At 40.7% G+C, this 27,222-nt stretch overlaps 5 protein-coding genes across 8 annotated transcripts; 4 read left to right on the forward strand and 1 right to left on the reverse strand.

Annotated features, from left to right (window-relative positions):
* Positions 1–1,586: 1,586 nt before the first annotated feature.
* On the forward strand, positions 1,587–4,734 carry LOC132789878 (ADP-ribosylation factor GTPase-activating protein 1). Of its 2 annotated transcripts, XM_060798189.1 has the most exons (5): positions 1,588–1,965; positions 2,507–3,090; positions 3,152–3,356; positions 3,799–3,858; positions 3,949–4,734. In XM_060798189.1, exons 1-5 carry the CDS (start codon positions 1,906–1,908, stop codon positions 4,468–4,470), a joined length of 1,431 nt encoding a protein of 476 aa, XP_060654172.1. In that variant the 5' UTR covers positions 1,588–1,905; the 3' UTR covers positions 4,471–4,734. The 2 variants fall into 2 exon arrangements, with proteins under 2 accessions (XP_060654173.1, XP_060654172.1); XM_060798190.1 differs by lacking the exon at positions 3,799–3,858 and having other exon boundaries at positions 1,587–1,965.
* A 1,882-nt stretch (positions 4,735–6,616) lies between these two features.
* On the forward strand, positions 6,617–17,695 carry LOC132789879 (calcium-binding mitochondrial carrier protein SCaMC-2-A). Of its 3 annotated transcripts, none has more exons than XM_060798192.1 (8): positions 6,617–7,140; positions 7,827–7,953; positions 8,013–8,100; positions 8,175–8,286; positions 15,583–15,651; positions 15,820–15,978; positions 16,043–16,616; positions 16,681–17,695. In XM_060798192.1, exons 1-8 carry the CDS (start codon positions 6,997–6,999, stop codon positions 16,914–16,916), a joined length of 1,509 nt encoding a protein of 502 aa, XP_060654175.1. In that variant the 5' UTR covers positions 6,617–6,996; the 3' UTR covers positions 16,917–17,695. The 3 variants fall into 3 exon arrangements, with proteins under 3 accessions (XP_060654175.1, XP_060654174.1, XP_060654176.1); XM_060798191.1 differs by lacking the exon at positions 6,617–7,140 and adding an exon at positions 7,409–7,616; XM_060798193.1 differs by lacking the exons at positions 6,617–7,140; positions 7,827–7,953; positions 8,013–8,100; positions 8,175–8,286; positions 15,583–15,651 and adding an exon at positions 12,517–13,112.
* A 1,429-nt stretch (positions 17,696–19,124) lies between these two features.
* Positions 19,125–21,625, forward strand: LOC132789876 (SET and MYND domain-containing protein 4). Its single transcript, XM_060798187.1, has 4 exons — positions 19,125–19,993; positions 20,052–20,403; positions 20,460–21,218; positions 21,274–21,625. The coding sequence occupies exons 1-4, from the start codon at positions 19,420–19,422 to the stop codon at positions 21,581–21,583; spliced, it is 1,995 nt and encodes a 664-aa protein (XP_060654170.1). The 5' UTR covers positions 19,125–19,419; the 3' UTR covers positions 21,584–21,625.
* A 106-nt stretch (positions 21,626–21,731) lies between these two features.
* Positions 21,732–27,143, forward strand: LOC132789873 (RNA polymerase II-associated protein 1). The gene is given in 15 exon segments (XM_060798179.1): positions 21,732–21,935; positions 22,012–22,295; positions 22,350–22,587; positions 22,646–23,063; positions 23,121–23,404; positions 23,407–23,596; positions 23,651–23,814; positions 23,878–24,038; positions 24,110–24,195; positions 24,971–25,205; positions 25,268–25,425; positions 25,503–26,040; positions 26,100–26,238; positions 26,299–26,711; positions 26,769–27,143. Coding segments are annotated over 15 exon segments (3,609 nt in total). The 5' UTR covers positions 21,732–21,808; the 3' UTR covers positions 26,943–27,143.
* Positions 24,189–24,973, reverse strand: LOC132789880 (general odorant-binding protein 69a). The gene is made up of 4 exons (XM_060798194.1): positions 24,670–24,973; positions 24,519–24,607; positions 24,348–24,450; positions 24,189–24,292 (listed from the first exon to the last, which is right to left on the reverse strand). The coding sequence occupies exons 1-4, from the start codon at positions 24,836–24,838 to the stop codon at positions 24,192–24,194; spliced, it is 462 nt and encodes a 153-aa protein (XP_060654177.1). The 5' UTR covers positions 24,839–24,973; the 3' UTR covers positions 24,189–24,191.
* Positions 27,144–27,222: the final 79 nt, after the last annotated feature.

The following is a 27,222-nucleotide window of genomic DNA, read 5'->3' on the forward strand; positions in this document are numbered from 1 at the left end:
GGGACTGGCGACTGGCGACTTGCGACTTGCGAATCGATCGGATTACCCGCCAGGCATTTCAATTCAACACATCCTTTTTTGACCAATTATACGCCCCGCCCCACCGCGAAATTATATGTAGCAATGCGACTGACTTAAATAAATGCGCAAGTTTCGAAATGGCAAATTGAAAAGAAATTAACCAAACGAGGGGCAAACGTGCGATTGCCATCTCCATCTCCATTTCCATCTGTGGTGGATGTGGAATGGCAAAAATATTGTGCATAATTATATGCTAATGCTGCAGATTGAATTCCATATTTATGGCCACGTTCTCCGCCCCCCTTAAGGGTCACTTCTTTGGCGAGGAAATGCTCCCGGCGCCAGCTCTCGCCTTTTCACTTCTCAACGGGGCCACACGCGATCTCTTCTTGATCGTATTATGAGGAGCGGGGGTAAATCGCTCATGTAGCTTCACTGTTTGTCTGTTAGATATCCACCGACGGGATTGATTACTGTAAAAGAGTGTGATAAATCTCTGTTTTTTATTAACTTTCGGCATGACGAGGCGAAAAATTGCAGACAGTCGGAAGAACATGAATGAAATTACATATTATGAAAATCAGATCAGCATGATTAGTGATAATTTGTAAGACTCGTCATCGATACCCCAACAACATCAACAAAAAAAAATAAATAATTAATTACATTTGCTTCACTTCACTTCGCTACAACGGCAGAGAAGGCAAAAATGAATTACTAATGCTAGTAAAGGAAATTCAACAAATTAAATTAATATTGGACTCAATTTCCGATTTCCAACAAAGCTAACAATGTGCTACTATAAGAACTAGAAGCCCAAATTCAATACAATGATGATACACGTTATTAAATCGATTTCTAATCTTAGTGATTTAGTGATTAAGTTAGACTTAATATTAAATGTTCAAGAAAAGGAGTGTCAGTGGCGAGTCCTTTGAATCTTTTAATAGCAGTGAAAGAATTACTAAAATTGGACTACTGTAGAACGAATCTTAAATCCTGAGTTCTAACCAATGCTTCGAAGAAATTAGATAGATCTATTGATAAGCCAAATATTGTTGTAAGCTTAAAACAATCTACTTAAGTTTACAATTTAATTAACCGTCGGCAACAAAAATTTCCAAATTTTTTTTTGTTATTTAAAAAAAATTACATTGAATTAATTGAATTATTTTAAGCAAAAAAGTATCTCTTATAAACGACACCACTGTGTATTTGATAGTGTATCCTTCAATTTCCTGTTGGGTGGCTCATTGATTCAAGATATCACTGTGTGCGCCATTGTCGAGCTTCTCGTACTAGACAATAGTGGCGCTAGTGTACACATACTATAAATAATGCTATAATAGCAGCCATAAAAAGCCAGAGTGACCACAACCATAGAAAACAATCGTTTTTGGTCATTAATTGCACAACTTTTGTACAATCACAAAATGTACAAACAAATTCACATTCTAATCATATATGAAGTGAATATTAATATGTTTTCTGATTGTTTATTTTTATTTGACAAGTGGTTAAACAAGTGCTCACACGCTTAAAGGAACGTATTTTGGCATTTGCTCGCTGCGGTCACACTAATTATGAGCATTCCAAGTTGAACATTGCATTAAAATCTATTTTATTTTGTCAATTAATATTTAAGAGAGCGCTCAAGGCGGTGGCAACAGATGCACAACGCGATTAAATGTGTTAATTCAGGTGCAACAAGTTAATGTTTAGTGATCGCAGTTCCATGAATGTCGTGTTGCAGTGAACAACAACAAAAGATTGCAGAACTACGTCGACGTCAGCAAAAAGTTTATACGCCAAAATACTAAGGCAAATTTGTTGTGTTAACAAACAAAAAAAAAAAAACCCGTTTGTTAGCCGTCAGCTGTTACCATGGCTAGCCCAAGAACACGCCGTGTGCTACAGGAACTAAAGCCCCAAGACGACAATTCGGTAAGGTTAAAGCCATGTTTAATACCCGCTATGCAAACGGATTAAAAGGTATAATCGTTTAGTGGTCAAGCAAAATCCGCCCGTCTGTCTGTCCATTTATACAAAAGCCTATATCTTAGATTAGATAAGCAAGGGTCTCTGAGCTTGGTGCGAATATACGTTTAATTAGGTTTGAATTAGACATAATTTATTTGCAAATATAAATTAGATTTTATGTTCCTACTACACATAATAGTAAGCTTCTCAATGAATTCTGAAAATGTCATTACTATTAAAAAATACCCTCATCAGTTGTTCGAAGGAAAAACTGGGATTTCCCAGGATTTTCCACCATATTGTAAAGAGATTTTGCGAATTTCATTATGTTTGAATAATAATGTTATAACATCTGTTTCCAACACTGATATTAAGTATTAATGTACTTCCTTGAAATTGGGTAGCGAGTACATCGCAGTCGATCATTTTTGATTTCTAGCTTTCTTAATAGATTTATCTACTTCCACTTAATTATTTAATTGTTCTAATTATTTCCACACATCAGAAATGCTTTGAATGTGGCACCCACAATCCTCAATGGGTCTCAGTCACCTACGGCATTTGGATCTGTCTCGAGTGCTCGGGCAAACATCGCAGTCTGGGTGTGCATCTGTCCTTTGTGCGCTCCGTGACCATGGACAAATGGAAGGACATCGAGCTGGAGAAGATGAAGGTCGGCGGCAATCGCAATGCACGCGAATTTCTTGAAGACGAGGACGATTGGAATGAGAAGGCGCCAATTACGCAACGCTACAACTGCAAAGCGGCGGCTCTCTATCGTGATAAGATATCAACGCTGGCACAGGGCAAGAACTGGACTCGTAAGGAGGCAGAATCGCGTCTGAGCAGTAGCAACTCCTATAGCTCAATTCCAAGTGGAGGCAACAGCAGCTCGCAATCCCGCTCAAATGCAACAAGTTATGGTGGCAATGCTGGAGGCAATGTCGGAGGTGGCGGAGGAGGCTATCAGAATGGCGGAGGCGCCTACAATGAGGCGGGTGGTTATCAGCAGTTCCAGACACAGGAGTTCAAGGATCAGAAGGAAGAGTTCTTTAGCCGTCGCCAAATGGAAAATGCTTCGCGGCCTGAGTAAGTAGGAGAAATAATTCAAATTGAAATCGGTAATATAAATCAAACACTTTTATGACAGAAACTTGCCACCAAATCAGGGCGGCAAATATGCTGGCTTTGGCTTCACAAGAGATCCACCACCGAAAACACAATCTCAGGAGCTCATCGACTCCACGCTAACCACTTTGGCATCCGGCTGGAGTCTGTTCTCATCGAATGCCTCCAAGCTGGCCAACACAGCCAAGGAGAAGGCCGTGACCACTGTTAACTTGGCTTCAACTAAGGTATGTCTTATTGTCTGTGTGTCTATATAAGCTACTCAATCTTAGAGACTGTAAGAGCTGGAGACAACAAATTTCTTAACAAACGAGTTTTGCTCATAAGCTAATTAAGTTTGTTAGCAAACATGAATCGATTAGAATGACGCACGTAATTTTAAAGATTAAAATATTTAGCACCCTCCATAATATTCACATAAAATTTTTTTTTCTGAATTTATTATGATAGTTGAAAATCACTGCTTAAGTATTTTATTGTATACTTTTTTTTATTTTCTTGAACTAATTTCATTTTTGTAAAAAGTTTATTTTTCCCCTTATTCAAGCTACCAGGTATCTCTTAGTCGATCATCCTCGACTGTAGTTTCCTAACTTGTTGCTTTTTCTTTCTTTGTTTTGTTTTGTTTATTTATCTTGGTTTTTATTTCTTATTTCGTTTTGTTTGTAGATTAAAGAAGGAACTTTGCTAGAGTCTGTGCAGAGTGGTGTCACAGATGTTGCCTACAAGGTCTGTAGTTATTTATTTAATTGTATTACTTATAAGTTTGTATTAAAAACTACAATTGAAATTATTAAACACTCATTTGTTGCTTGGCAGGTGTCGGACATTGGCAAGCGTGGCTGGAACAACTTGTCCGGCTCGAGTTCAACGGGTCAAGGAGGCGGCTACAACGATCCCAGCCAGGAGGATAATTCATACCAGCGCTCGCATTCGGTGGGTGGCAATCTGGCTGGCGGCTTGGGACAACAGAGCGGCGCAACTGATAGCGATTGGGGTGGTTGGCAGGACAATGCCAACAACAAATCGCACTTGACCAGTTCTAGCTCATATCAAAATCAACTGGGCAGCAGTGGCGGCACAGCTAGCAGCGGATTGACCCACGATGATGATTGGTCTGGCTTCAACACGTCCAGTTACCAGAATGCCGAGACCTCGTATCAGAATGCACCGTCAGGTGGTCAGACAGCTCGCCGCAACATGAAGCTACAGGAGACATCGCACAAGTTAAGCGACGGCTTTGACAATCTGGATGTGAAAAATGTCAAGGCTAAATCCACAACAGCATCGAGTGGCAAAGCAAGCGCCGAAGATGATGCCTGGAATTTGTTAATGAACTAAAACTTAAAAAAAAAGGCGGCAAGAAGTGTAATTTGATCAGTTAATTCAATTTGTTTTGTACGATCTTTTGTTGTTGTCCTTTTGTTAATGAGATCCCCTGCAATTTATTTTGTAAACGCATTTAATGTATTTCAAACCGATATTAAGTTCACAACTTTGTTTCGTGCTGATTTTCAGCAAACCATTTCACAGGCTAGACCAATTTTTAATGAAAATATTGCAAAACGAATTAATTAGCCAAAATATATCTATAAATGGAAACCATTTTGGTGTTTTGTTATATTATACATTTTTAAAGTTGAAACTAAGTAGTGTACAGATTCAAATATAAACTTAGGCGGTAAACTGAAATTGAAGTCAAGCGAGCTGGCAACGCGACCAATATACAATATACTGTATCTACTAAAATACGTCCATATGTTCATCAAACTGCTCTTACCAAAAATTGCTTCACACCTATTCGTATGGAAAAATGTCGTAACTGGTTCTTTGATATTGAATTTTTCTGAAAAGTGTTATTTTTCGACTGTTCAGTAAGAGAGAATACTTAGGTGCAGCAAACAAATTTTCTAGATTAGGTCACGATTTTTCTAAAAACACGAAACTAAAATGCTTTTTGAATTGACGCGCCAATTTATAAGCGTTTTGCAATTTATCGAAATCGGTATGGCGATGTAACCTCTGTATTTTGGTATATACCAACGGCCTTCAAAAATTTCTTATGGCCACATTCTCTCAAATAAAATTGTTTAAATAAACTGTTTTTATGCTTAAATTCAACTGTAAAATTTTAATTTATTCTCTAAATACTAAATTAATTCGTAATATTATAGTTTGGCTGCAAAAAATAATAAACAATATAAGTTTTCAAAAATTTCCAAATCGGTTATCGATAGGCAGTGCAATCGGTGGCGCACAGTTTTAGTTAGTTGTTTTTTTATCACAAGCGAGCTCGCTGCTGGTCGTGTTCTTCCGTTCGTTCCGCAATAAATTGAAAAGTGTATTATAAAATACGGATATATCTATATAGACGACGTCTTAAGGGACAGGCGCAACTGAACAATAGGAAATTTGGACCGTACGTAACGCCCCAAGAGAGCCACTTTCGGGTGCTTCATATCTTTCTTTTTCTGGGTATCCAATTCCGCCGTCGTGTATCAGCGTGCCCTTGTATGAATGTGTGCGTGCGTTTGTGTGAGCAAAGAAGAAAAAAGCGTTCGCAGAAATTGAAATTTGCCAAATTGGCAAAGTGTAATTAACGTGTGCAACGTGAGAGAGGCGAGGTGCTGTTAAGTGAAAATATCCAGATGCTTATCGACAAATTTAGTCTGTGCCCGTTTTTGAGTGTGTGAGGTATTTGGATAAAAGAAAGTTCCAGCATCGTGTCCTGCATGCAGCCGCCCCCACACCCTGTATAGGATACGCTGGTGTGTGTGGCTCTGTGCGTGTGCCTGCGTTTGTGTGAGAGTGTGAGTGCGGGGAGTTGTCAATTTTCAAGGCTTCTGTTTCTTCCGGGAAACGAGCATAAAAATCAATGCGATTGCGATTGCCCAGCTGGCAGCCAAAAAACTCACTGAAAATGCTGAAGAAAAAAAGAAAAATGCAAGAGAAAGTCGGCAATGACTTCATTATTTCCATGACATCAAAAACGGGTTCCGCGTTCCAGCAGCTGATTCGCTGTTCGTAGTTCGCTGCTTGAAGCCAGAGCGGAATGAGGGAATTGGAATTGAAATTATGCTAGCGAGAGAAATTTCAAACAATGCTTTCAGATATAATATAAACTGTAGATACACGATTAGACATACATAAAACATACATATATTTACGAATTTCTTCTGTGTGAATAAACAGCGAACCGTTCAATTTCTTTTATTTATAGACCTAGACCTTCTTCACGCGATACGACGACGGGATCGAGACAGCAAAAACAATAACAATAGCAACAGTTCAGTTTCAGTTACCCGAGCCCAACAATCAAAATGTGCCAGCCATAAAGCATAGTGCTCCACGTCGACATAAAAAAACTCCACTTAGAAAAGGATTAGAGATCGATCCTCGATCTGCGCAAAAAAAAAAGACAAGACGACATTTTTTGACGACAGCAAAAGCAAGTAATACTTGATACAACGTTAAGACGAGTCTGGAGAATGGTTAAAAAAGCAAGTCGATTTTGACAACAACGCGTCCTTAGTATTAAGTCAGCAGCAGAAGCAGCTTGAACAGCAGCCACAGCAACAACAGCAGCAGCCGCAGCAGCATCAAGAACATCAGGAGGCATCGCAACGTATCGATATTGACTTGACGCCGCAAGGGGTGCAAGAGGAGCAAAGCTTCAATTACGCACAGCAAGCAAATGCGATATATGCACCGTCATTGAGATCAGCAGCAGCCAACTATGAGAAACTTGTGCCGCATCAGCTGCATCTGCAACAGCACCATGCAACTGCAACGCCCTACAATCTCAACATTGTGCCGCCACAGACACACCTCGCCATCGACGACGTTTCTGGCGTGCCCATCTCCATTATGCCCAACGAGATACCGGCCGAGGATGAGGAGCGACTCGAGCGCATCTTCAATCAATTGGATCGCGATGGCGATGGCAAGATCGACATACACGATCTCTCGGCGGCCCTCCACGAGTTTGGTCTCTCGAGCGTTTATGCGGTGGTGAGTGGCAACAACAACTGGGCAGGGGCCACATCTAGGTGCTTAGATTCAACTATGAATAGAAACTATATAGCCAATAGTCATGGTATAGAAGCAGGCATCTTAGACCCTATGCTTGATCAGCGAAAACAATAGCGTCATGTCCGTTTTGTTATCACAAATGCACTGAAGCTGAAACTAAAGCAAATATAGTTTATTTTAGAAGTAGGTCAACTAAACTTCTTTGTGTGCGTCATTGAAAAATTACAGACATAAAATTTGTAACACAGCAAATTACACAATGTAAATTATTTTTGAAAATTTAGTTAAACTCGTGCAATAAACTAAACTCACACAAATAAATTTCATAGGACAGTCAGTTTGGTGCAGTAACTATTTAGAATGCTTTAAAAGAAAGTGCCGAGTGTCTCAACGCTGAAGACACTCGTCGACTTTGGTCTCGCGGCATGGCGAAAATGTGGCAATTTATTTCTAAGGTGCGCATTTACATAGATATATCGATCTAGTTGCGCAATGAACTGTCGACTCATAACGTTGTTTGCCAGCTTATTTTATATTTTTGACAATTGCTTGGGTTGGGTTGGCTAGGCCAAGGTTACGCCCAAAATTGACGGGGTCAGCCAAGCATTTAATGACTATAAACATGCTTATTATAATGGCATTACGTATTACGTACGCTTTCACAGAAATTCCTGCAGCAGTCGGACAAGGATCAAAGCGGTAATGTGGGATTCGCCGAGTTCCTTACCTATGTGCGGGAGCACGAGAAGAATTTGTGCCTGCAGTTCTCGCACTTGGACAAGAATCGTGATGGTAAGCAAACTAGTATTCAATTATTTTGATATATGAAAGTAATATTTTGTGTTTTGCAGGCAAAGTGGACTTGGAGGAGTTGATATCGGCATTCAAGGATCTGGGCCTGGACGTAGACATCGATGAAGCTCGCAAACTTCTCGGCAGGTTGGCAAAAAAGAATATAAAATTAAAATTATTTATAGATCAATTACTAATGTATTTACATTTCTCCTGCTTAGAATGGACAAGGATGGCAGCCTGAATATAAGCTTTAATGAGTGGCGCGATTTTATGCTGTTGGCGCCCTCAACGGACATTCATGATCTAATCAAATTTTGGCGGCACTCTACTGTAAGTTCTAATGCATAAATTGCTGACGCTGCTTTACGTAGAAGTAGATATTTCTCTTTTGTATATATCGCTTTGTTGTGTGGTCAGAAGTTTGTACAGACTGCCCGACTGTTTGTTTGGATTGTAAACGGAGCCTGTGCAAACTTTGGCAGCTGTTTAAGTTTCAGTTTCCGTTGCAGTTCGAGTTTGTACTCTGTTGCTCTCTCCTCTGTATAAATAGACTAGTAGTCTAGACATAGTTTTGTTTATTTTCATATATCGTATTCGTATTGCATTTATAACTAATTGTTCAACCTTTCTCTCCAACCCGCCCTGTTTCGTTTTGCGCCCATATAAACAAAAAACAAACATCTCTTAACACAACCATGCGTACTATATTCGCTTTAATGTAGTACCTGCATACACACAACTCCTGACTAACTGAGGAAGATCTCAAGGTACATATATATTCAAAAAGTCAAAGCTAAAAAAAACCTATTAAAATTACCATTCATAACTGTAAACGTAGTTAGGTTCTTCACACTATTCATTGCTCTATTTCCCAGTCGTTCTCCTTGCGACCGGCCATTAAACTACATTACTATTCATTCACCCCACTCAATCTCACACACTAGTTGCATTAACTTAAGTCACGGGATATCCCCCCAAGCAATATCAAGCAATGACCCATTGCTGCACTAAGAAATCGCTAAAGCTCAAAAAGCTCTGCTCAAAGCTCGCTCCGATCTCTCTATTTACAGATCCCCCAATGCTCTCACTCTCTCTTGCGGCTGACGTAAGCCAGTCGCTTTAATTTCATCATACTTTTAGTTTACATTGTGCTCTCTCTCTCTCTGTCTAGGCGACTGATCTAGCTGATCGCACTCTTATCACAATATTTCAGTTATCTAACGATGCGTTGGCAAGTCGTTGTTGTTGTTGCCTCTGCCTCTGCGGCTTTATCAATTTGGGGGGACTCTGACACTTTCATTCATTTTATCGGCTTTGTTGTCTGTGCATAATCATTCTGTTTACATTTCGCTCTCTTCTTTGTTGTTGTTGTTGTCCAATTCATTCATTTCAATTATTTTGAATTTTCGCATGTAATGATTGTATTATGGCTTATTATAATTTAACGATTATCCTCGAGGGAATGCACTCAAAAACGCTCCTTAGTTGAGAGTGACTCAAACCCCAGACTGCATTTATTTTTGGTTTGCGACATATTAAATATTCATTAGCTAAACCAGTTCGAAATGTCTGCGAAAATACAAGATACTATATCTTTCGGATACCTGTCTGGCAGCTGAATATTCGTTTCGTTGCTACGCAACCTTTTTGCATTCTATTCCTCATTAGTCTAATGAAATGTCAAACTCGAATTTCGCTAGTCTCGCCATTAAGCATAAGAAAAGCCAAAGCATTAATAGATTAATTCAGACGTCGCTCGTTTGGGGGCTCGTTTAATTAGACAACACTGTACGTAATTGAATTCAAATTTTTGGGATTAGTTGTTTCAAGAAATGCAAATCGGGCGCATGGTATTGCTTGATTTGCCAAAACAACTGCAATTAACAGTGGGCAACAAATGTTGAATCATAAACAAATTTTCAATATGCAAAATGTTCTCAGTATTCTTGTGGATTCCCTTTAACCTTGACCACTTTTTGCATCTGTTTTATCTGTTATCAGTAGGGATGCAATTCCCAGAGGGTTTTTTCTGAGCAGAAATGACGCAAAATGGGTTTTTTTCTTCTCTTTTCACTTGCTCATTTTACGATTACTGCTTTGCATTGTCACATTTATAAATTATGTATGTGTTGCTTAGTGTAATTGGTAGCTGATAAAAGTTGTTGTTTTTGTTGTTCAACGATGTGCAAAATATTTACGGTAGAAAACCGTTTGTCATTGTCAATAATAATAGGAGAACGATGTTTATTAATGTCAAGTATCCCATAATTCCTGTCTAGAAAGTGCTTTTGAGTGCATTCAATAATTGTCAACAATTTGGAGATAATTTACCATTTTAGTGATAATTTGAAATAGATCAACTTTCTGTATCTATTTTTAGGTGGGAAGCGTAATTGTATTAGCAAAATATTTACTTTTTCAGACTCATAACATGTGTTAAATGGTAAAAGAATTTGCGTGGTACTATTTTTAGAAGTGTTTTTTTAGCTTTCCATTGAATTTAGTGGTGTTAGTGGTTAAGCTTTTGTTAAGGAATAAAATATGAATAATGTCTAGCTAGTTAACATGAAGTAAACCTTGGGATAAAGGTCTAGTTTTATCTTAACTAGAGATGAGAACAATAGAATAAATGACGTGACTTACCATTGTCTGGTTTTAACCCATGTTGAACTCAAGATAATCAATATCAATTGTTGTCGTTGCTTTTGTTTTCCCCCTGAAACTGGATCCGTTGAAGGTATTTCAAGTAACAGTATTAGCTGTTGTTTATTTAATAGCTCGATTACTTTCTGTTGTAAGCTCATTGTGACTGCATCCCCCACAAATGCCATAAACATTCCAATTGTATTCCAATGTACGATATTTATTTGTGTCATAAATTAATTAAAACCATTGGCTGAGTTATTGCAACCCGTTGGGAAGTTGACTAAACCATTTCCAGCTGACAATAAATGGGTGTGTCAAATGTATTTTTTGTACGTTCCTGGAACTTTCCACCTTATAATGATTATAGAATTTGCTCGTATGTATTTCAAATGCTTATTTCCAAGCAGGATTCTATAGTACACATACTACACTGATAACGAACAGGCAATTGACTTGTGTGCTGTATACCTAGTAAGCAGAGGCTTATAGGGTATGCCACGCGTAAACAGCTAATCAGATGGAGGCTTGTAAACAAGCAATAAAGAAATCTATATTTAGACTGGACTTTGCAATACTATTTGTCAATAATTTAAATATGACCAGATCACAGGAATTGAATATTGATTGTTTACTAGTAAAAACTGGTTTTGCAAATATAATATTTGAAATTGGAACATTTCATTACGATAAAATAAAATTCAATTTTTTTTTAAATCACAAAAAAATAGACTGCTTGCGAACTTTCTTCTTAAGCAGATAATAAGATAATATAAGATTTTTGAAAGGAAATATTATGTGCAAAAAACAATTATTAAACTTAGCCTTGAGAGTGTTCTTTATGTTTTATTAATAATTATGAAAATATTTGAAACTAAGTTATTCAGTTTTCCGATGCACGATTCATCTGCATAGGATATCTAGAAGTATTGTCACCAAATTTGGTATCTTTAGTTCTTATAGTCTCTCTGAGATAGAATTGTTTATATGACTAGACAGACAGATAAACGTATACCCTTCTATAGTAGCGCATATAAGTAAAATGCTCTCTGGTATTTGTAATGTCAATTTGGGCATTATGTAGAAAAGTTAGCGTTGTGACGTTAAATTGCAATCTGTAAAATTTCCATAGACCGGCAGATAAATTGCAAGCCCGCCTGAAATTTCGTTGTAAACATTAGAAGTGCTACGACGCAGTAGCTATAGAGCCGGAGACGGGGCGACAGTCCAGTCTCAGTCATACGCCCGTCATGTGGCTATCAACAAAGCTTTCCCGGTTTGCCCCGCCAGCCACTTGACGCTGCTTTCGGGTGGGGTGAGGAGGGGTGCCCTTGATTAAGTGCGAAATCGGTGCGAACCGGTTAAGCATGCGAAAATTGAGTCTACCATAATGATAGCGAAAAGAAATCAGTAGTAAACAGGGCAATAGCATAATATATACAGCTCGTGATACATCGGCCAGACTGTCTGGAATGGAGACGCAGATAAAGACAAAAGATATCGTAAATATCAATATTTGGCATTCGTAGTATTGCCATGAATTCCTGCATAACAAATTTTTTGGTGTTTCTTTCGTACATCTCTCAGCTTGCGCATTTGAGCGGCTAATTGAGCATTATTCATATTATTCATTGTGTTATTTGCCCACTACAACTATTTCTTTGATAATTGTGGCGAGGTGGAGAGGGGAATGCTTGTTGTTTTGCGACTGAAGCGCAGAGGCCATCTACGCTCTCAGCGGGCGGCGGGTGCAAGCGGGAGGGAGAGAGCCACGCGCCAGCTGTTTTGATAAACGCAGAAGCGGAGCAAGCGAAACACAGCGCGACGTTTTGTACTTTGACGTTGATAGTCGACGTTGACGTTGGACGTTAGCAGCGACAGCGACGATCGCTGTTGCTCTTGCTCTCAGTCTTGTGGCAGCTGGCTCACGCGTAGGTTGTGTGCGCGCGTTAAAAAATATTGAATATTCAATCCGCTCCTCGTAGCATTATTATATAATCTTACTGAAGCGAAGACGTCTCTTTATTGCATTCTTTCGTTGCAAGTGTAAACGCGAATTTAAACTTAACGACGCGTTTCGTGTGCGAATCAAGCAAAAGATACACTCGCTATATACTCAATTAACTCATTAAGCAGAGAGACTGAGAAATGCCGCATAATACAATTTTGTAACAGTGAAAGTTTTTGCAATTGTTTCAACACAGACTGCAACACAAAATTAGTGAAAGCAACATACAACAAAACAAAATATATTCACGTGCCGCACAAGCGGAAATCGGGAATTATACATCCATAATTGATTGTGACTCGCACATCGCACAAGTTGGCGGGTGCGATTAAAAGCTAATTAAATACAAATAAAAACCACAGATACCCACAAATCTATCGATATGTTGCGAAACGGCACCTATCAATACAATTTGCCAGTCGATTACCATAACATTCAACAAATGGCAGTCGCTGGCGACATGATGGAGGATTTCGTAGTCATATTCCGTGACATGATGGGACGGGTAGGTGTCTAACTGTCTGTCTCTCACAGACAACTTGGTTAATTCTCATTACGCGGAAATTTACCCACGCTTAGCTTTGGTTTTTCCCATTCATTTCCCCAACCCTCGTGAAATCACATTCGCAGACTCATTCCAGTTGATTGGAAGTTGACTGAGTCATCAATAAGCACATTTATCTTATCGTTTCACTAGCTGTACTCTCCTATAGAGAGCAGTGCATAATCTGCCAATCGCTTCTAAAAATACCCTAGAAATTGCTAGCGTTGCACATTCCAATGCACAGCATACACATACTTCATCTCACTCTCTCGCATAACTTTTGCAGCAGTGGTGCATTTGTGCTCTCCTTCGCACGTGTGGTGGCATCTTTGACTCGACTTCAGCTTGACTTCGCATTCGCTTCACGTTGTGTTGCGTAGATACGCGTGGGGAGAGGAAAGCGCGGGAGAGGGGCGCATGGCAACAGCGTGCTTTTGCCAAGTACTGTTGCTGCTGCTGATATGGGGAACCGGTCGATCCCCCATCCACCGTCCGCCATAAAAGTCGACCTCCCTATTGCCCTAGTCTTCGGCTGTGCGACTTCGTCTTCGTCTTTGTCGATCGTCGAAAACGTGTCGACGACATACTTTACCACACAAACACATAGACAAGCACTCAACACTTGTACTCCCAGCTGATTTGGAGCTCTTTGTCTCTCTTGCTCTCTCACTTTGGCAAGTTGGCGCCTTGAGGGGTTTCATTAGCTGTATTGCTCTGTTGCTATGCTGTTGTTGCTCTGCGACGTCATTCATTATGCTGTGTGCAAACTCTTTATCCAAGTATGGCGCTGAGTCATGTGCATCGCTCGCTCGGTTGCTCTCTCTCTCTCTCTCTCAGACATTTGTGTGCGTAAGGAATTGTTTATAAACTTGTTGAGCTAATGCCTGCTTACATTGTTTTTCCCCATTCATATTTGTTTACTTGGGGGCAAACACGTCTTTTGCTCTCGACACGTCTCTTGACGTCAGCGTGTGATGGAGTGTGATCGTTGATCCACAAATGTGCTTGTGACTCAAATGATTAAGCAATTTTCATTTATCTGGTTTGTGACGGGTGACGTTGCAGGCGCTGCCACCCTGCTGTGGCAGCGCTGCCCCTCGCTTTGTTAGGCCTGCTAACTGCGCTTACCTTCAAGCCTTTGCATTGATTGCCTAACCTTCCCACTTGGCCTTGGCTTCGGGTTTCCAAAACGCGTTTCTCGTTACGGTGCTGCCTAACAATCTATTGAAGTTGTAAGCCATCGTGGCCAACAAGTTAGTTAACTGTAATGGCTCCGCTTTTGTTCGTTGCAATGCGGATTCGTTTTCTATAAAAGAGCTTCGCTGCGAGCGAGCGATAAAAATGCGAAAGAGTATAAAAATAGACCCAATTCATAGAAAATATTTTTCGTTTTTAGTACAGAGAAGATACCACATACATATTTCTCTTGTCATGTGCTTCCGTTGTTGGCCGAGCAATCAAGACAAGGCAAATAATACTCGTTGATTTGGCAAACGAAAAAAGTGGGCAAGTCAATGCCCGTTCAACTGATTGTCAGTGCCAAAAATGCCAAATAAATGAATGCTTTTATGCATATTGCAAATACAAATAGCATATAAAATAATTAAATTATACTATACTATACACAGCTTTTGTTTGTCATACACTAGACAAGAACATATACATATATTCCTTTTAGTTTTTATTAGCTGCATTTGCTTTAGCTTATTTTAACTTTTATTTGCTGTTAGCCTTTTGGCTTTTTGCCTTATTATTATGATTACTGCATGCTCGTTGACTTCAAAAGCTATTCGCTCGCTTGTTGACGAGGCAAATGAACTCTCGAAAATTATCATAATTGTTTTCATTGGTTTCACCTTGCAATAGCATTAAAATAAATTTAAATATTCACGAAGGTTTTCCCAGTGAAAAGCTTGAAGAAGATGATGTTCAGCTCGCTGATGAGAACACAAGACACATCTTGAGCTTATCACCTTCAGACAGCTTTGCATTATCAGCTGCGCTCAATGTTTTGTGTCTTATCAACGTCTCTGAAATATATACGCTTTAAATTCACTGGCTAATTTAAATTGCTGTGTGTTGTACGTTCCCCGGGTTCAAAGAGCACTAAATCCAATGCGCTTGCCAAATTACGCAATTACGAAGGGAGGCACGTCTGGGATAAACAGAAATCACGCAAATTAGTTTTAGTTGCCGCCTCTCGCGTGTGCGAATGATATAATATGTAGTTGTGGTATAATGTTTTCTTATTATAGAACAAAACAGAGGCAACACACACACACATCACACTCTTTAGTCTTCCGCATTTCTGCTTTTGCTTTGGCTTTCTCGCCATTTGTGGGAAAGCTTAATTCGATTACCTGTTCGCGATGTTGCAACAGGATGACAACTAACGCAATCCCTTATTTAACCCTTAATCTACCTCCCCCAGGCAGGTGTGCAAAGCTGGCTTATCTCGGTGATGTTGCTCGGTCGCAAGTATTCCATGAATAAAGATGTGGTCAGCATATATATTTATTATTATTTCTTTATTTTGTCATATCATATTAATTAAGTTCCTTCTCCCCGTAGCCCCTCAATATACATAGTTACTGTAGTTTAGCGAATGCTGTTGCAATTTGTAATTGTTTATATTATTAATTTGACATTTGTCTTGCTCCTTTTGCAGTACCTCGACATTGGCGAGGATATGAATGTACCTGATGACTTTACGCAAAAGGAAATGCAGACAGGTCTCTGGTGGCGACACCTGGTGGCCGGTGGCATCGCTGGCGCAGTGTCACGCACTTGCACAGCTCCGCTGGACAGAGTTAAAGTGTTCCTCCAGGTAAGTCTTTACCTTAATTAACTTTTAATTCAATTACGCTACAATTATGTGTAATCCACTTTAGGTGCAAACTTGCAGAATGGGAATCTCAGAGTGCATGAAAATACTGCTAAAGGAGGGCGGTTTTCGCAGCATGTGGCGTGGCAATGGCATTAATGTGCTCAAGATTGCCCCCGAGACAGCGCTCAAGTTTGCCGCCTACGAGCAAATGAAGCGTTTGATTCGCGGCAGCGACACCACACGACAAATGACAATCGCCGAGCGTTTCTATGCTGGCGCAGCAGCTGGCGGCATCTCACAGACGATTATCTACCCCATGGAAGTATTAAAGACACGTTTGGCGCTACGCAAGACGGGACAGTACGCGGGCATTGGCGATGCGGCAGTAAAGATCTTTAAGCACGAAGGTGCGCGCAGCTTCTATCGCGGCTATGTGCCCAATATGCTGGGCATTCTGCCCTATGCTGGCATCGATTTGGCCGTGTATGAAACTCTTAAGCGTCGCTATATTGCCAGCCACGACAACAACGAGCAGCCCAGTTTCCTGGTGCTGCTGGCTTGCGGCAGCACGTCGAGTGCGTTGGGTCAACTCTGCTCCTATCCATTGGCGTTGGTGCGAACTCGGCTGCAGGCACAATGTAAGTTAGCCACGACTTTCGCTACTCCCTACACTTTGCTAATTATATTACTCTTGCATTGCAGCTGCCGAGACAATTTCTGGCCAGATACGGAAAACACAGATTCCCATGAAGAGCAGCGACGCGCACAGCGGCGAGGAGACAATGGTGGGACTGTTCCGCAAGATTGTGCGACAAGAAGGACTCACAGGACTGTATCGCGGCATCACGCCAAACTTCCTCAAAGTGTTGCCCGCCGTTTCCATCAGTTACGTCGTCTACGAATATTCAAGTCGAGCGCTGGGCATTAAGATGTCGTGATTTGTTTACACACTGACGCTTATGTGCAGCTGCGCTGGCGATGTGGCATGTGGCGGCCGTCTGCAGTGCGGATGGCGACGTTTTGTTATGGTGTGTGATGTGTTGTGCAGTTGTGCGGTTGTGCTGGCTGGGCAGATGGGATTGCACCACTTTGTACAGTAAAAATAATAGGGGATAGGTGTAAAGTGTGGTTATGGCATGCCCCAGCCCCAAGTTGCGCTCTCTCTCTATCTCACTTTTCGCTGCAAACGCCAATGTGTCGACGACGACGAAGAGAACGAGGCCGACGATGACGACGACGTTGAGAACAAAAATGAGAACGAGGACAGATCCTTCTCAAGAGAAGCAAAGGACAACTGACGTGGACTAGCTGCTTTCCTTAAGGTGTAGAACAAGAACAAGTCTCTTCCATGCTCTTGGTGTATATTTCTTTATAATTTATAGTTAAATTAGTTTTGGTTACTTTCTAAAAATACAAATTAAGTGATACTACGGCTAATTTATTTATAAACTAAAACAAAACAAATGCAAACAACAATGATGTTATAATTAGGCATGTGTGTGTTGTGTGTTGTAAGGACGTGAATATGGACAAAGATACAAGCAAAAAACCACAAGATCCTACAAAGAAACACAATAGGCGCAGGCCGTTATAACTTTAAGTGCTTATTTATTTATGTTACATAGGCTACAAACCGAGACAATTTGCAATCGCAGAATGTTTAGACTAGTTATGTGGAGCTATAAAATACCAAAAAAAAAAAGAAAAGAAAAGTAAATCAGCTAATAGCGAATGAAAGCAACTAAAATCTAAACTTTAAAAACGGGCGGGGTGTAGAAATGAAAAAGGAATGAAACGAATACAAAATAAATACTTAGGAGCGTTTTAAGCTTGTACACAGAAAAGACATAAAAACTAAAGAAACTACTCGTATTTGTTTAGCATAAAATTACAAGAACATAACTTAACGTTTTGAAATGTGATGATAATAGTTTATAATATATTTACACATCTACATACATACACAACACGGACACACTCACTTTCACACACACACATACATATAATACCGACCTATGCGCTTGTAAAAAAACAGTCGCAGTTTTGTTCGACGGCGAGGCTGAAAACTTTTTGTAGCATTTTATTTGTTTAGTTTTAGGTGACATTTAATTCTTAGATCGTAACGCAAGTGAAGCCAACGAGATTAATTGTGACTAAAGCAAAACGGAAAAACAAAATTATCTTATTTATTTTCATCCAATATCAAACCATAAAAACTGTAAATTCTAATTCTGGGATTTTTATTATTATTATTACTATAATTATGATATCATTATTACTATATGTATGTCATATTTACACTTAATTAGCCAATTGAATTTTTTACTGTACATTTTTAGTGAAAATAGTACTACAAACTATTTGTGAATTCTCTTAACTATTATTACTAACGCATTTTTTGTAAAACTGTAATTAAAACTGAAACTGAAAACTGCAAGTTGAAAGAAGCATCATGTTCAGTTTTGGGAGAGAAACATGAAACAGAAAAATAAAAAGAAAACGAACACTCATCCATTGAAAACAAAGACAAGATCAACGCATAAATAATAAAATCAAATTTTTAACTACAATTTGACTACCTTTTTCTGTTAATTGGTATTTGCTGTTATAAGCATGCTTAATTCTAGTCATAGCAAAGAGATGTTAAGCTAAAACAAACAACAAAACTATATCCACTGATAACTGAGCTGTGAGTTATGCTCAATTCGGTTTATCTCTCTGAACTATACTCTCTGACTCTCTATCTCTTGTAATACTTATGTCTTTTCCAAAATAGTTGCAACAACCGAATTAAATGTTAAATATATTAAATATACCAGTCTACAATTGAATATTTATACAGTAAATATATATTTAATGAAGATATTCCATTGATAATTGAATTCAATACAATACGATAACTCGATTTAATATACGAATATAAGTATAGCTGCATATATGAATGTATGTATGTGTGCATATATTTATATATTGTTATATTTTTGTACGTTTAGCTAATTTTTAAATAAATTATTTAATGTGATTTATATGCCCTACTCAAGTTAAACATATAAACGACATATAACTTAATAAATGCAAAGCATACTTCCTAAAATATTTTGTTTTACTCTGGCGTACATGGCGTATGCGCAACATACGCTCGCATTGCACTCGAGCGCACTCTAGCGACGAACAGCGGAACATTCAAGTGGGATTTCGATAGGAAAATGAACGAACGAAATTATTTTTAACGTGGCGATTCAAGCGATCGGTTGGTTTGGGGATCTATTTTTGGAGCCCGCCACAGACTCGACACAGCTGTTTCCAATAGTTTCGAGGAAAAATAAAAGAAAACCGAACGAACGTATACGAGATTTTTCATCGTTCCGCTGCATTCGCAATCAGATTGCATTCTTTTTTACATAATTACCATTGTGCGTTGTTGTTGGCTGGATCAAAATAATGGAGTACGATACAAACTATCATCAGGTATGCTCGACGCGTACCGTGCAGTCGGACAAGAAGGGTTTCTTCAACGAGTTCTATGTGGATGTGAAAGACGCGTGTGGTGACAAGTGGCTGCAGAACTATTTCGGCAAACTCAAATCGAATGCGGCACGCATTTTGTCCATATTCAGTGATCGCGAGGTCTGCGATCCAGTGCTCGGTGTACTGGAGCATGTGCAGCCCGTCTACAAGCAGAAGGATGTGCTCTTGTCCTCGCAACGACGCGCACAGGCAGACAAGTTCTATTTGATGAGTTGCAGCTCCGAGATACCAGACGAACGCAAGGAACTGCTGCAGCAGGCGTTGGGTCACGCCAATTTGGCAGTGATGCGTGCGCCGGGTCCACAAGTGGATACGGCCATTGATAATGGTCTTTCGTTGGCGATGGCTTATCGCACGCGTGCCACGATCCTTATTACCATGGGGGAGGGCGAGGCAGCCTTAAGTGACCTCAAGCTGGCCACGAACTTCGGGCTGGAGACCAAGGAGAGCGTGGACTACTATTGCAAAATGGCCAAGGCTTATGCAGGTAAGATTCCATAGAGAAACTTCGTCTAAGTTACTTAATAACTTCAGTTTTCTTTTAGTAATGGGCGAGAAGGCGCGTGCTGAGATCTCTTTGAAAATTGCTGAGAAGCTGGCAGGCGCAGACTCTGCCTTGATTGCCGCCTGCCGGAAGGAGGTGGCTGCTGCGCAGCACGCTAAGCCTGAGCGTGCACAGCACAAAGAAGCCGTGGTCCCAGCTTTAACTCATGGTGAGAATCCGGCGCTTAGTGGCGCTGCAAATGTGGTCAAGCTGGTGGACACAAAGGAGAAGGGTCGCTTTGTGGTGGCCAATGAAGGCATCAAGACTGGCGATGTGGTGCTCTGTGAGAATCCCGTTGCTGCCTGTCTGCTGCCCAGTTTCTTTGGCACCAATTGCCATCATTGCTTCAAAAGGTGAGAATGCGCAAATTAAATTAAAAAGAGATAATGTAGCTATGTTCAATCAATAGGCTGCGCACTCCAGTTGCTTGTCTGCACTGCTCCGGCATCGCGTTCTGCTCCGCGCAGTGCATGGGTGAGGCCTGCGAGAGTTATCATCGCTTCGAGTGCCAGTTTATGGACTTGTTCATTGGCTCCGGTATGTCAATACTCTGCTTCATTGCATTGCGCGTCTTTACGCAGGCGTCGAGCTTGGATGATGGTCTAACCACGGCTAATCTGCTGTTTGAGCACTTGTGCTCGCATCAGGATGAACGGCAGGCCGATGATCATCTACAGCGTTCGCTCATGGCGGGCTTCCTTATGCGTGTGCTGCAGAAGGCTCAGTACTTTGGACGTCGCAAGACCGAGGGCGTCAATCCTACGGCAGTGGAACTGCAGGTGGCCACTGCCTTGTTGGGCTTACTCCAGGTGCTGCAGTACAATGCCCATGAGATCTATCATACCATGGTGACGGACGAGCATTGCTTCGAGGGCTGCCGCGTTATTTATTTGGGTGCTGGATTATATGGAACTGGCTCCTACTTTAATCATGAGTGCTGTCCCAGCGTGGCTGGTTATTATGTTGGTAAGAAGTTGGTTTTGGCGGCGACGAAGCCGCATCGTCCCAACGAAACTGTTGCGGTCAACTATGGACCCATCTTTACCAAGATGAATCTGAAAGAGCGACAGCGTTCCTTGCGTGGTCGCTATGCGTTTAGTTGCAACTGCATGACGTGCCAGGAAAATTGGCCTCTGCTCCAGAAGATCGACAAGCAGGTGCGATTCTGGTATGTATATTAAATCAGTGCTAAATTCTTTTACTCAATCCTTGTTTAATTTTAGGTGCACTTCTGCCAACTGCGTGAATCTGTTGCGTTTCCCTAAAGATCTTGCAAAGGATGTGCGTTGCCCACGTTGTCGCAAGAATATCTCATTGAAGGAGAGCGTAGTGAGGCTCATTAAAGTGGAAGAACAATATCGCGAGGCTGCCGAAGCGATGCAGGCGCAAAAAACCAATGAGGCAATTGATCTCTTCAAGGAGGCAATTGATGCATTTTTTCAGATTGCTGCACTACCGCACAAGGACACTCTCATTGCGCAGCAATCGCTGCTCAAGTGCTTGGCTGACACGGGCTCCACATTTAAAAAGTAATACTTGGATTTTATAAAAAAGTCATTTTAAAAATTAAATTTTGTTTTTGCAAAAAACCGTTGAAATTAGTGTTGGTTAACGGGTATAAATGTGGCGGAGGTCGATAAGATGCTTATCGATTTATGCGTGCTGTTATCGCTGTCAGTATTTCTACCAGCTGTTTTGCGCGTTGTGCCAAGCGGCATTTCATTTATTTTTGTTTATATTTTAAAAAAGCGCTGCAAAATGTTTAATAAACTTAAACCAGGCGAAAGTGAAGAGGATGTGCTGCGCATGGCCGCGGAGTTTAATGCCGAGCGTCAGAAGAACCCAAATTTCCAGCCAGCAGCAACAGTTGTTCGAGTGGAAAAACGTGAGTTTCGTCTTCGGGGTATTCTTTTTGACTTATTAGAAAGAATTTCAAATTAATTTCAAATTTTTTACAAAAGCTGTGGGAAAATCATTGTTTGCACAAAAGCGAGAGCTAAACAAACTTAATAACAAAAGCAGTTTAAGTGATGTCAAGCCAAATACAGAGCAACAAAATGTTCGAGAAGCAACAGTTGATGCCGGGAAGCAGAAAGTTTTGCTCGATGAAATACATGAAAATATGTTAGGAGACATTCGTGGGACCAAAATTAATCACAATCTGATAGAAAATGTGCTTGGCGAAATTGTGGAGCGAAAAGAGGGTGGGATACGTCCACCAATTGAATTCCAGCAGCCGAAGCAAGTAGGTAAGAATATACAACGTTTAGTTCATTCATTAATACATTTAATTTCAAAGGAGAGCGGCAAAAGTCTTTTTGCTCGAAAGTTTATGGCAAAGGAATCTGCTGGAAATACAAATAGTCCCCCAAAAGCACCAGCGATTGATAATCCAAGTGAGACAACCGCTGGCCACAGCGCTATAGTCCAGGATCCAAAACTTACTCAGGAAATCCACGCGGAAAACTTGAATATACTCAATCAAATGCGAGAAGAAGACATTTTGGCGGAGCAGCAAAAGTTGCTGAATTCTTTGGGTGGGTTTACTTCTGAAGCAGTTGATTCTCCTTATTTTAAATATATGCTCATTAACAGATCCGGCGCTGATAAAGCTCCTTGCGCAAAAACGTGAAAAACAAAAGAATCGATTAGCTACTCCGAAGACTTCTAATGTCGAACTTATTGAGCCACAAGAGCTGCCAACGTCGAGTAATGAAGCCCTATCTGAAAATAATCCTGCACAGCAGCTTCTACAACAAAGTGATGAAGGAAATTGGCTTAATTTTAATTTAATTGAAGAGCACAAGCTCGCATGGATGCGTGATATACCCGCCAAGATGGCCCAGCTAAAGCCAGGAGAACAGTTCAATGCACGCTTCGATTGGAAAGGTGTGTTGTTGCCACACAACACAGAGGAAATGCCGCAAAATGTGGACGAACGTGAGTTATACTTACATGGCGAGGAACCCGATCGACCAGGATATTCACTGCAAGAACTCTTTCGCTTGGCGCGGTAAGTGCAGCATACAATTTTAGAAACAACTAAGTATACAAAAAAGTATTCTTGCAGTTCAACAGTGTTGCAGCAACGTATTTCAGCTTTTGGTTCCATCGCTGGTATCTTGAGCATTTACAATCAGGGTTTCTATGATCAGGTTTTATCGCTACCAGTTTCCAAAATATTCTTTCTGCTGCGCTTTGGATTAGATGATAATGCACCTGCTCAGCTGGAGGTTGTGAGCCGTGCACTGGCTCGTCTTTTCTACAACGAAACGGATGAAGTGCTGCTGGATCACATCTATGAGAATGCCTATTGTCATTGGCAGCCAACGCTGCAGGTGTTGGTAGACAACGATGAGAGAGTGGCGATTCCACATCCTTTGCTTTCTTGCAACGCTATATGGCACTGTTGCGCACAAATTCAAAAGCTTTTAATGCAGATGTGGAGGAGGAGACGGATACTCGCCTGTCAATGGATGATTTTCAGTTGGCTGAAACGGATTTAATGAGCTGCTTGCTGCGCACAAATATTTTACAGCGTATCTGGTAAATTGTTACTTCGAATTGCTTTATATTAATATACTCATATCATGTTCCCAGTTTTATATTACGCTCAGTAAAGCCTGAAAATAGCACTGTCGAATCCTGCTTAAAGATGCTCATACGCATAGCTCGCACTAATGTGCAAACAGCCAAGCAAGTCGTAGAAGAACACGATCTTATAAACGTGATACTTACTAACTTTCTGCCTCAAATAACGCCAGGTAAATGACAACTTTATACTGGTTTAAGTCATGTATAGTTTAAGCCTAATTTCTCATTATCAGCAAGTTCAACCAGCACTTTATTCTATGGACAACCTCAGTACATGGCCCTCAAATTAATTCGCGTGCTGATTTGCCAGCACTTGGACATTGGCAAACAATTGGCAACGGAAACGTTCATCGAAAGCTTAAAACACTTTTTATTTTATCGTGATGACATTAAGGTTTGACAATTGCATACAAATTTGAGGAACTAATGACTGTGATTAACACTCGTTTATTATTGCAATTACAGGGTAAATTAATACGCGTTCAAATTGAGGCGTTGCGCATTGTACGTTGTCTGCTGTTATTGGGAGTTCTGGATCGAGACTTGTTCAAGTAAGCATATCCTCAACAGACTTCTTGATAAAGGGTCCGTCCGTATCAATGTAACACTGTACAGTTAACAGAACAGTGTCGCAGGCATCTGTGCCATCTGTATGAAAAGTAGGCTATAAAATGATCGTACTAGGTATTTGATTCTTACTCACTTTGTGTGCCACATTTCTCGCTCAAGTCAAGAATCTTGGCGTGCAACTCTTCTGGCACCACTTCAACTAAGGCATCCAAGTGCATGATGTTCTGGCTGTCGATCTAAAGAAATTCGAAGGAAATTCATTAATTATAAAAATATGTGATTCTTCTAACAAATGCAAATTTACCAGCCCGAAAATATCGAACATGCAGTGCAGAAAACATTTAAAGGCTGGATCCTTTGGCAGAACTCCCGAGTGCGCCGATGCAATTATGTCTGCAAACAAAGAGAATTCCTATGAATATACTCATTTTATTTTCATTTTATCATATGCTCACCTTCAGTGACGCCTGTTTTATTCACGCAGCGAACATGCACTTTTTTCACCTGTTTCTTTACAACGTCAGGGAAATTGAATTGTTGCGCCGTTACTGTGGCATTCTGTAGCTCGATGAACATGTATAGAAACAGCGTTACGAGGATACAACTCAAGGGTTTGTTGTACATGATTTTAAAGTGAATTGCGGGTAGTGCAAAGCAAAAGTTGTCGCGCCTTCAACTGTGCGATATCTGTGACAAAAACTTACTTTTATATAGCTGTCAAGTATGGCCCTATACTCTTAATGATATATGTTATAGGCAATTGTTGCCGGCGCTCAGGCAGATGCTCGACTGGCACTATAATCATTGCGTTTTCGATGTGGGCGGTCCGGCATTGATTCGTCAGCACGCAGCTGCCCTGCTGGTTGCCATTGTGGCCAGCGGTGAGAGCGGCGTTTGCGACATTGAGGCACAGAAGCTTTTGCTGGAGCCATTGCATAACTGCTGCTGCAGCTGGACACACAGGGCGACGCGTGCCAATGCCCTAAAGGATGTGAGTTAGCAAATCAAATTTGCATTTCCCACACTAATTTGCATAAATGTGTTTAAATGAAGTACACACAGTTGACGCTGCTAAGTGCTGTGCTCTATGCTGTTGGCTGGTTTGCCCGACACGGTTATCTGGGTGCGACATCTTTTCGACAGTTTCTGCATAATTTTCTGCCGGATTTTGTGAGATCTGCAGGCTTTATTGCCTGCGTGCAGCAGCTGACGTAAGTGTATAGCGATTACTTAAGTGGCAATTAAACAACTTTTAATTACTAACTCTCTTGATTTCAACTTTCAACAGCCGCGGGTCTATAATTTTACGTCGCTTCAGCGATCGACGCAATTCGCATGCTCCGTTGCCAAATGTGGGCGCTGTCTTAATGCACGACTTGGGGCCACAGTTGGTCGTCAGCGATACGTATCCGGTGCAGTTGTTAAGTAACCTCTGGGCATTTGTCGAGACTCCGCTGGAGGATGCTCAAAAACAACTGTTTCAGGCTCTTATGCAGCCTGCTGTGCTGGAGCCGTTGGGTGAATACCTGAAGGAGTTGAGTCAGCATTTGAACCGCTTCTTGGCCAGCAACTTTTTTGCTCGCAGCGAACTAAAATTAGTGCATCAACTACTCAGTACTGATGGCATTGAAACATATCTAACGAATACGCAGCTACTGCAGCTTGTCTATAGCTATCTGTGCTGTTTGTCGACTGCTCAGGCCAGGCAAATGAAGAGCATATTTGAGAGGTACATCTTCAGTGACAAGTACGTTCAGTTGGATGAAAAGTCTTTGGAGCTGCTGCAAACTTCCTGCATGGAAATTGTGTACACGCACTTTATAGCAGTAAGTTGAGCAAAAGGAAATATCAAGCAGCGTTTTAACTCTACTTTGTTAACAAACAGGACAACAAAGAACCCAATTTGACATTGTGCTACACTCAGGCACCAGTTTTGCCGTCAGATTGGCCTTATTTTCAACTGCGTCTTATACTCAACAACTACTTGCAAAATGTGCAACAGCATCCGGCTGTCATCTACTCAGGTAAGCTAAATAAAAATCTTTTGCAAAGCAAGTGGATTTATGACGTATTTTTTCCCCCAGAGAATCAAGTAGTACGCATGACCTTGACTTTTGTGGAGCAGCTGGAGCAGCAGGGACTGCAAATTGTCTCACCACTGGAGAAGCTTATGTACTTGATGATATCTTTCATGGGTCCGGACAGTCAGTTCTTGGATCCGGAGTTGCACCAGCTCTTGCATGGTCAACTGCTTCAGTTTTACGCTCAAAACGCAACACACACTTTCAATTTTGAAGCCACGCACGAAGACAAGGGCAACTTTGAGCCGCTTTACTATCTGTTTGTTAATCACTTTGAAGCAGCCAGCTATGGTGACGAGCTCTTCAGTTCCCTGGTATTGCTCCCATTGGCCCAGAAGTACGATAACAAGTGGCGCCGACGTATTTGGTCAGAGCATGTCCAGGCAATGCGTTTCTTGAACTGCGATGAAAGCTTGGTGAGTTCCTTGTGTATTGTCATTGTGGGGTTGACTCTAATTAGTTTCTTTGTTTAGTTGATTGGCGGTCTGGCTGCCTATCTGGAGCCCGTGGAGCAGGAGCCATCGCTGGTGCAACTTTACGGTGATGCATTGCAGCAAAAGTTAGTGCGACCTGGCAGCATTGCTCACAAGATTGCGCGACATCATTTTAACGACTCGACGGCAATTAAAAAGACAACATCATTTTGAAAACATGAAGATTGGATTTTGTGCTTGTGATATCACTTGTAATTAAGTCAAAATACATATGTTTAATTGAAAACAGTTTTACTCGCTTATGTGCTTGGATTGCGATTGTAGGGCAAAGGCGCAATTGATTCAATTAATATTGTGGATTATTTTGTTTTTATACGTGTGTATATATTATTGTGTCTCGTCTCAGATGCCAGTTTAATTATTTGCTTGAGTGAAACTCATGTATTCTTATGTAAGAATATGTTGAATATGTATGCGCATTAAAAATATGTCA

Source organism: Drosophila nasuta, chromosome 3 (genome assembly GCF_023558535.2).
Source record: "Drosophila nasuta strain 15112-1781.00 chromosome 3, ASM2355853v1, whole genome shotgun sequence".
NCBI lineage: Eukaryota > Metazoa > Arthropoda > Insecta > Diptera > Drosophilidae > Drosophila > Drosophila nasuta.

What these genes read in the sequence shown, in the direction of transcription:
- LOC132789878 (XM_060798189.1), top strand. Translation starts at nt 1,906, where the DNA reads ATGGCTAGCCCAAGAACACGCCGTGTGCTACAGGAACTAAAGCCCCAA. An exon ending in GAAAATGCTTCGCGGCCTGA is followed by an intron (nt 3,091 to 3,151) that starts GTAAGTAGGAGA and finishes CTTTTATGACAG; the next exon opens with AAACTTGCCACCAAATCAGG. An exon ending in TCACAGATGTTGCCTACAAG is followed by an intron (nt 3,859 to 3,948) that starts GTCTGTAGTTAT and finishes GTTGCTTGGCAG; the next exon opens with GTGTCGGACATTGGCAAGCG.
- LOC132789879 (XM_060798192.1), top strand. Translation starts at nt 6,997, where the DNA reads ATGCCCAACGAGATACCGGCCGAGGATGAGGAGCGACTCGAGCGCATC. An exon ending in ATTCCATGAATAAAGATGTG is followed by an intron (nt 15,652 to 15,819) that starts GTCAGCATATAT and finishes CTCCTTTTGCAG; the next exon opens with TACCTCGACATTGGCGAGGA. An exon ending in GAGTTAAAGTGTTCCTCCAG is followed by an intron (nt 15,979 to 16,042) that starts GTAAGTCTTTAC and finishes AATCCACTTTAG; the next exon opens with GTGCAAACTTGCAGAATGGG.
- LOC132789876 (XM_060798187.1), top strand. Translation starts at nt 19,420, where the DNA reads ATGGAGTACGATACAAACTATCATCAGGTATGCTCGACGCGTACCGTG. An exon ending in AATGGCCAAGGCTTATGCAG is followed by an intron (nt 19,994 to 20,051) that starts GTAAGATTCCAT and finishes GTTTTCTTTTAG; the next exon opens with TAATGGGCGAGAAGGCGCGT. An exon ending in TGCCATCATTGCTTCAAAAG is followed by an intron (nt 20,404 to 20,459) that starts GTGAGAATGCGC and finishes TTCAATCAATAG; the next exon opens with GCTGCGCACTCCAGTTGCTT.
- LOC132789880 (XM_060798194.1), bottom strand. Translation starts at nt 24,838, where the DNA reads ATGTACAACAAACCCTTGAGTTGTATCCTCGTAACGCTGTTTCTATAC. An exon ending in TGTTCGATATTTTCGGGCTG is followed by an intron (nt 24,451 to 24,518) that starts GTAAATTTGCAT and finishes GAATTTCTTTAG; the next exon opens with ATCGACAGCCAGAACATCAT. An exon ending in CGAGAAATGTGGCACACAAA is followed by an intron (nt 24,293 to 24,347) that starts GTGAGTAAGAAT and finishes CTTTTCATACAG; the next exon opens with ATGGCACAGATGCCTGCGAC.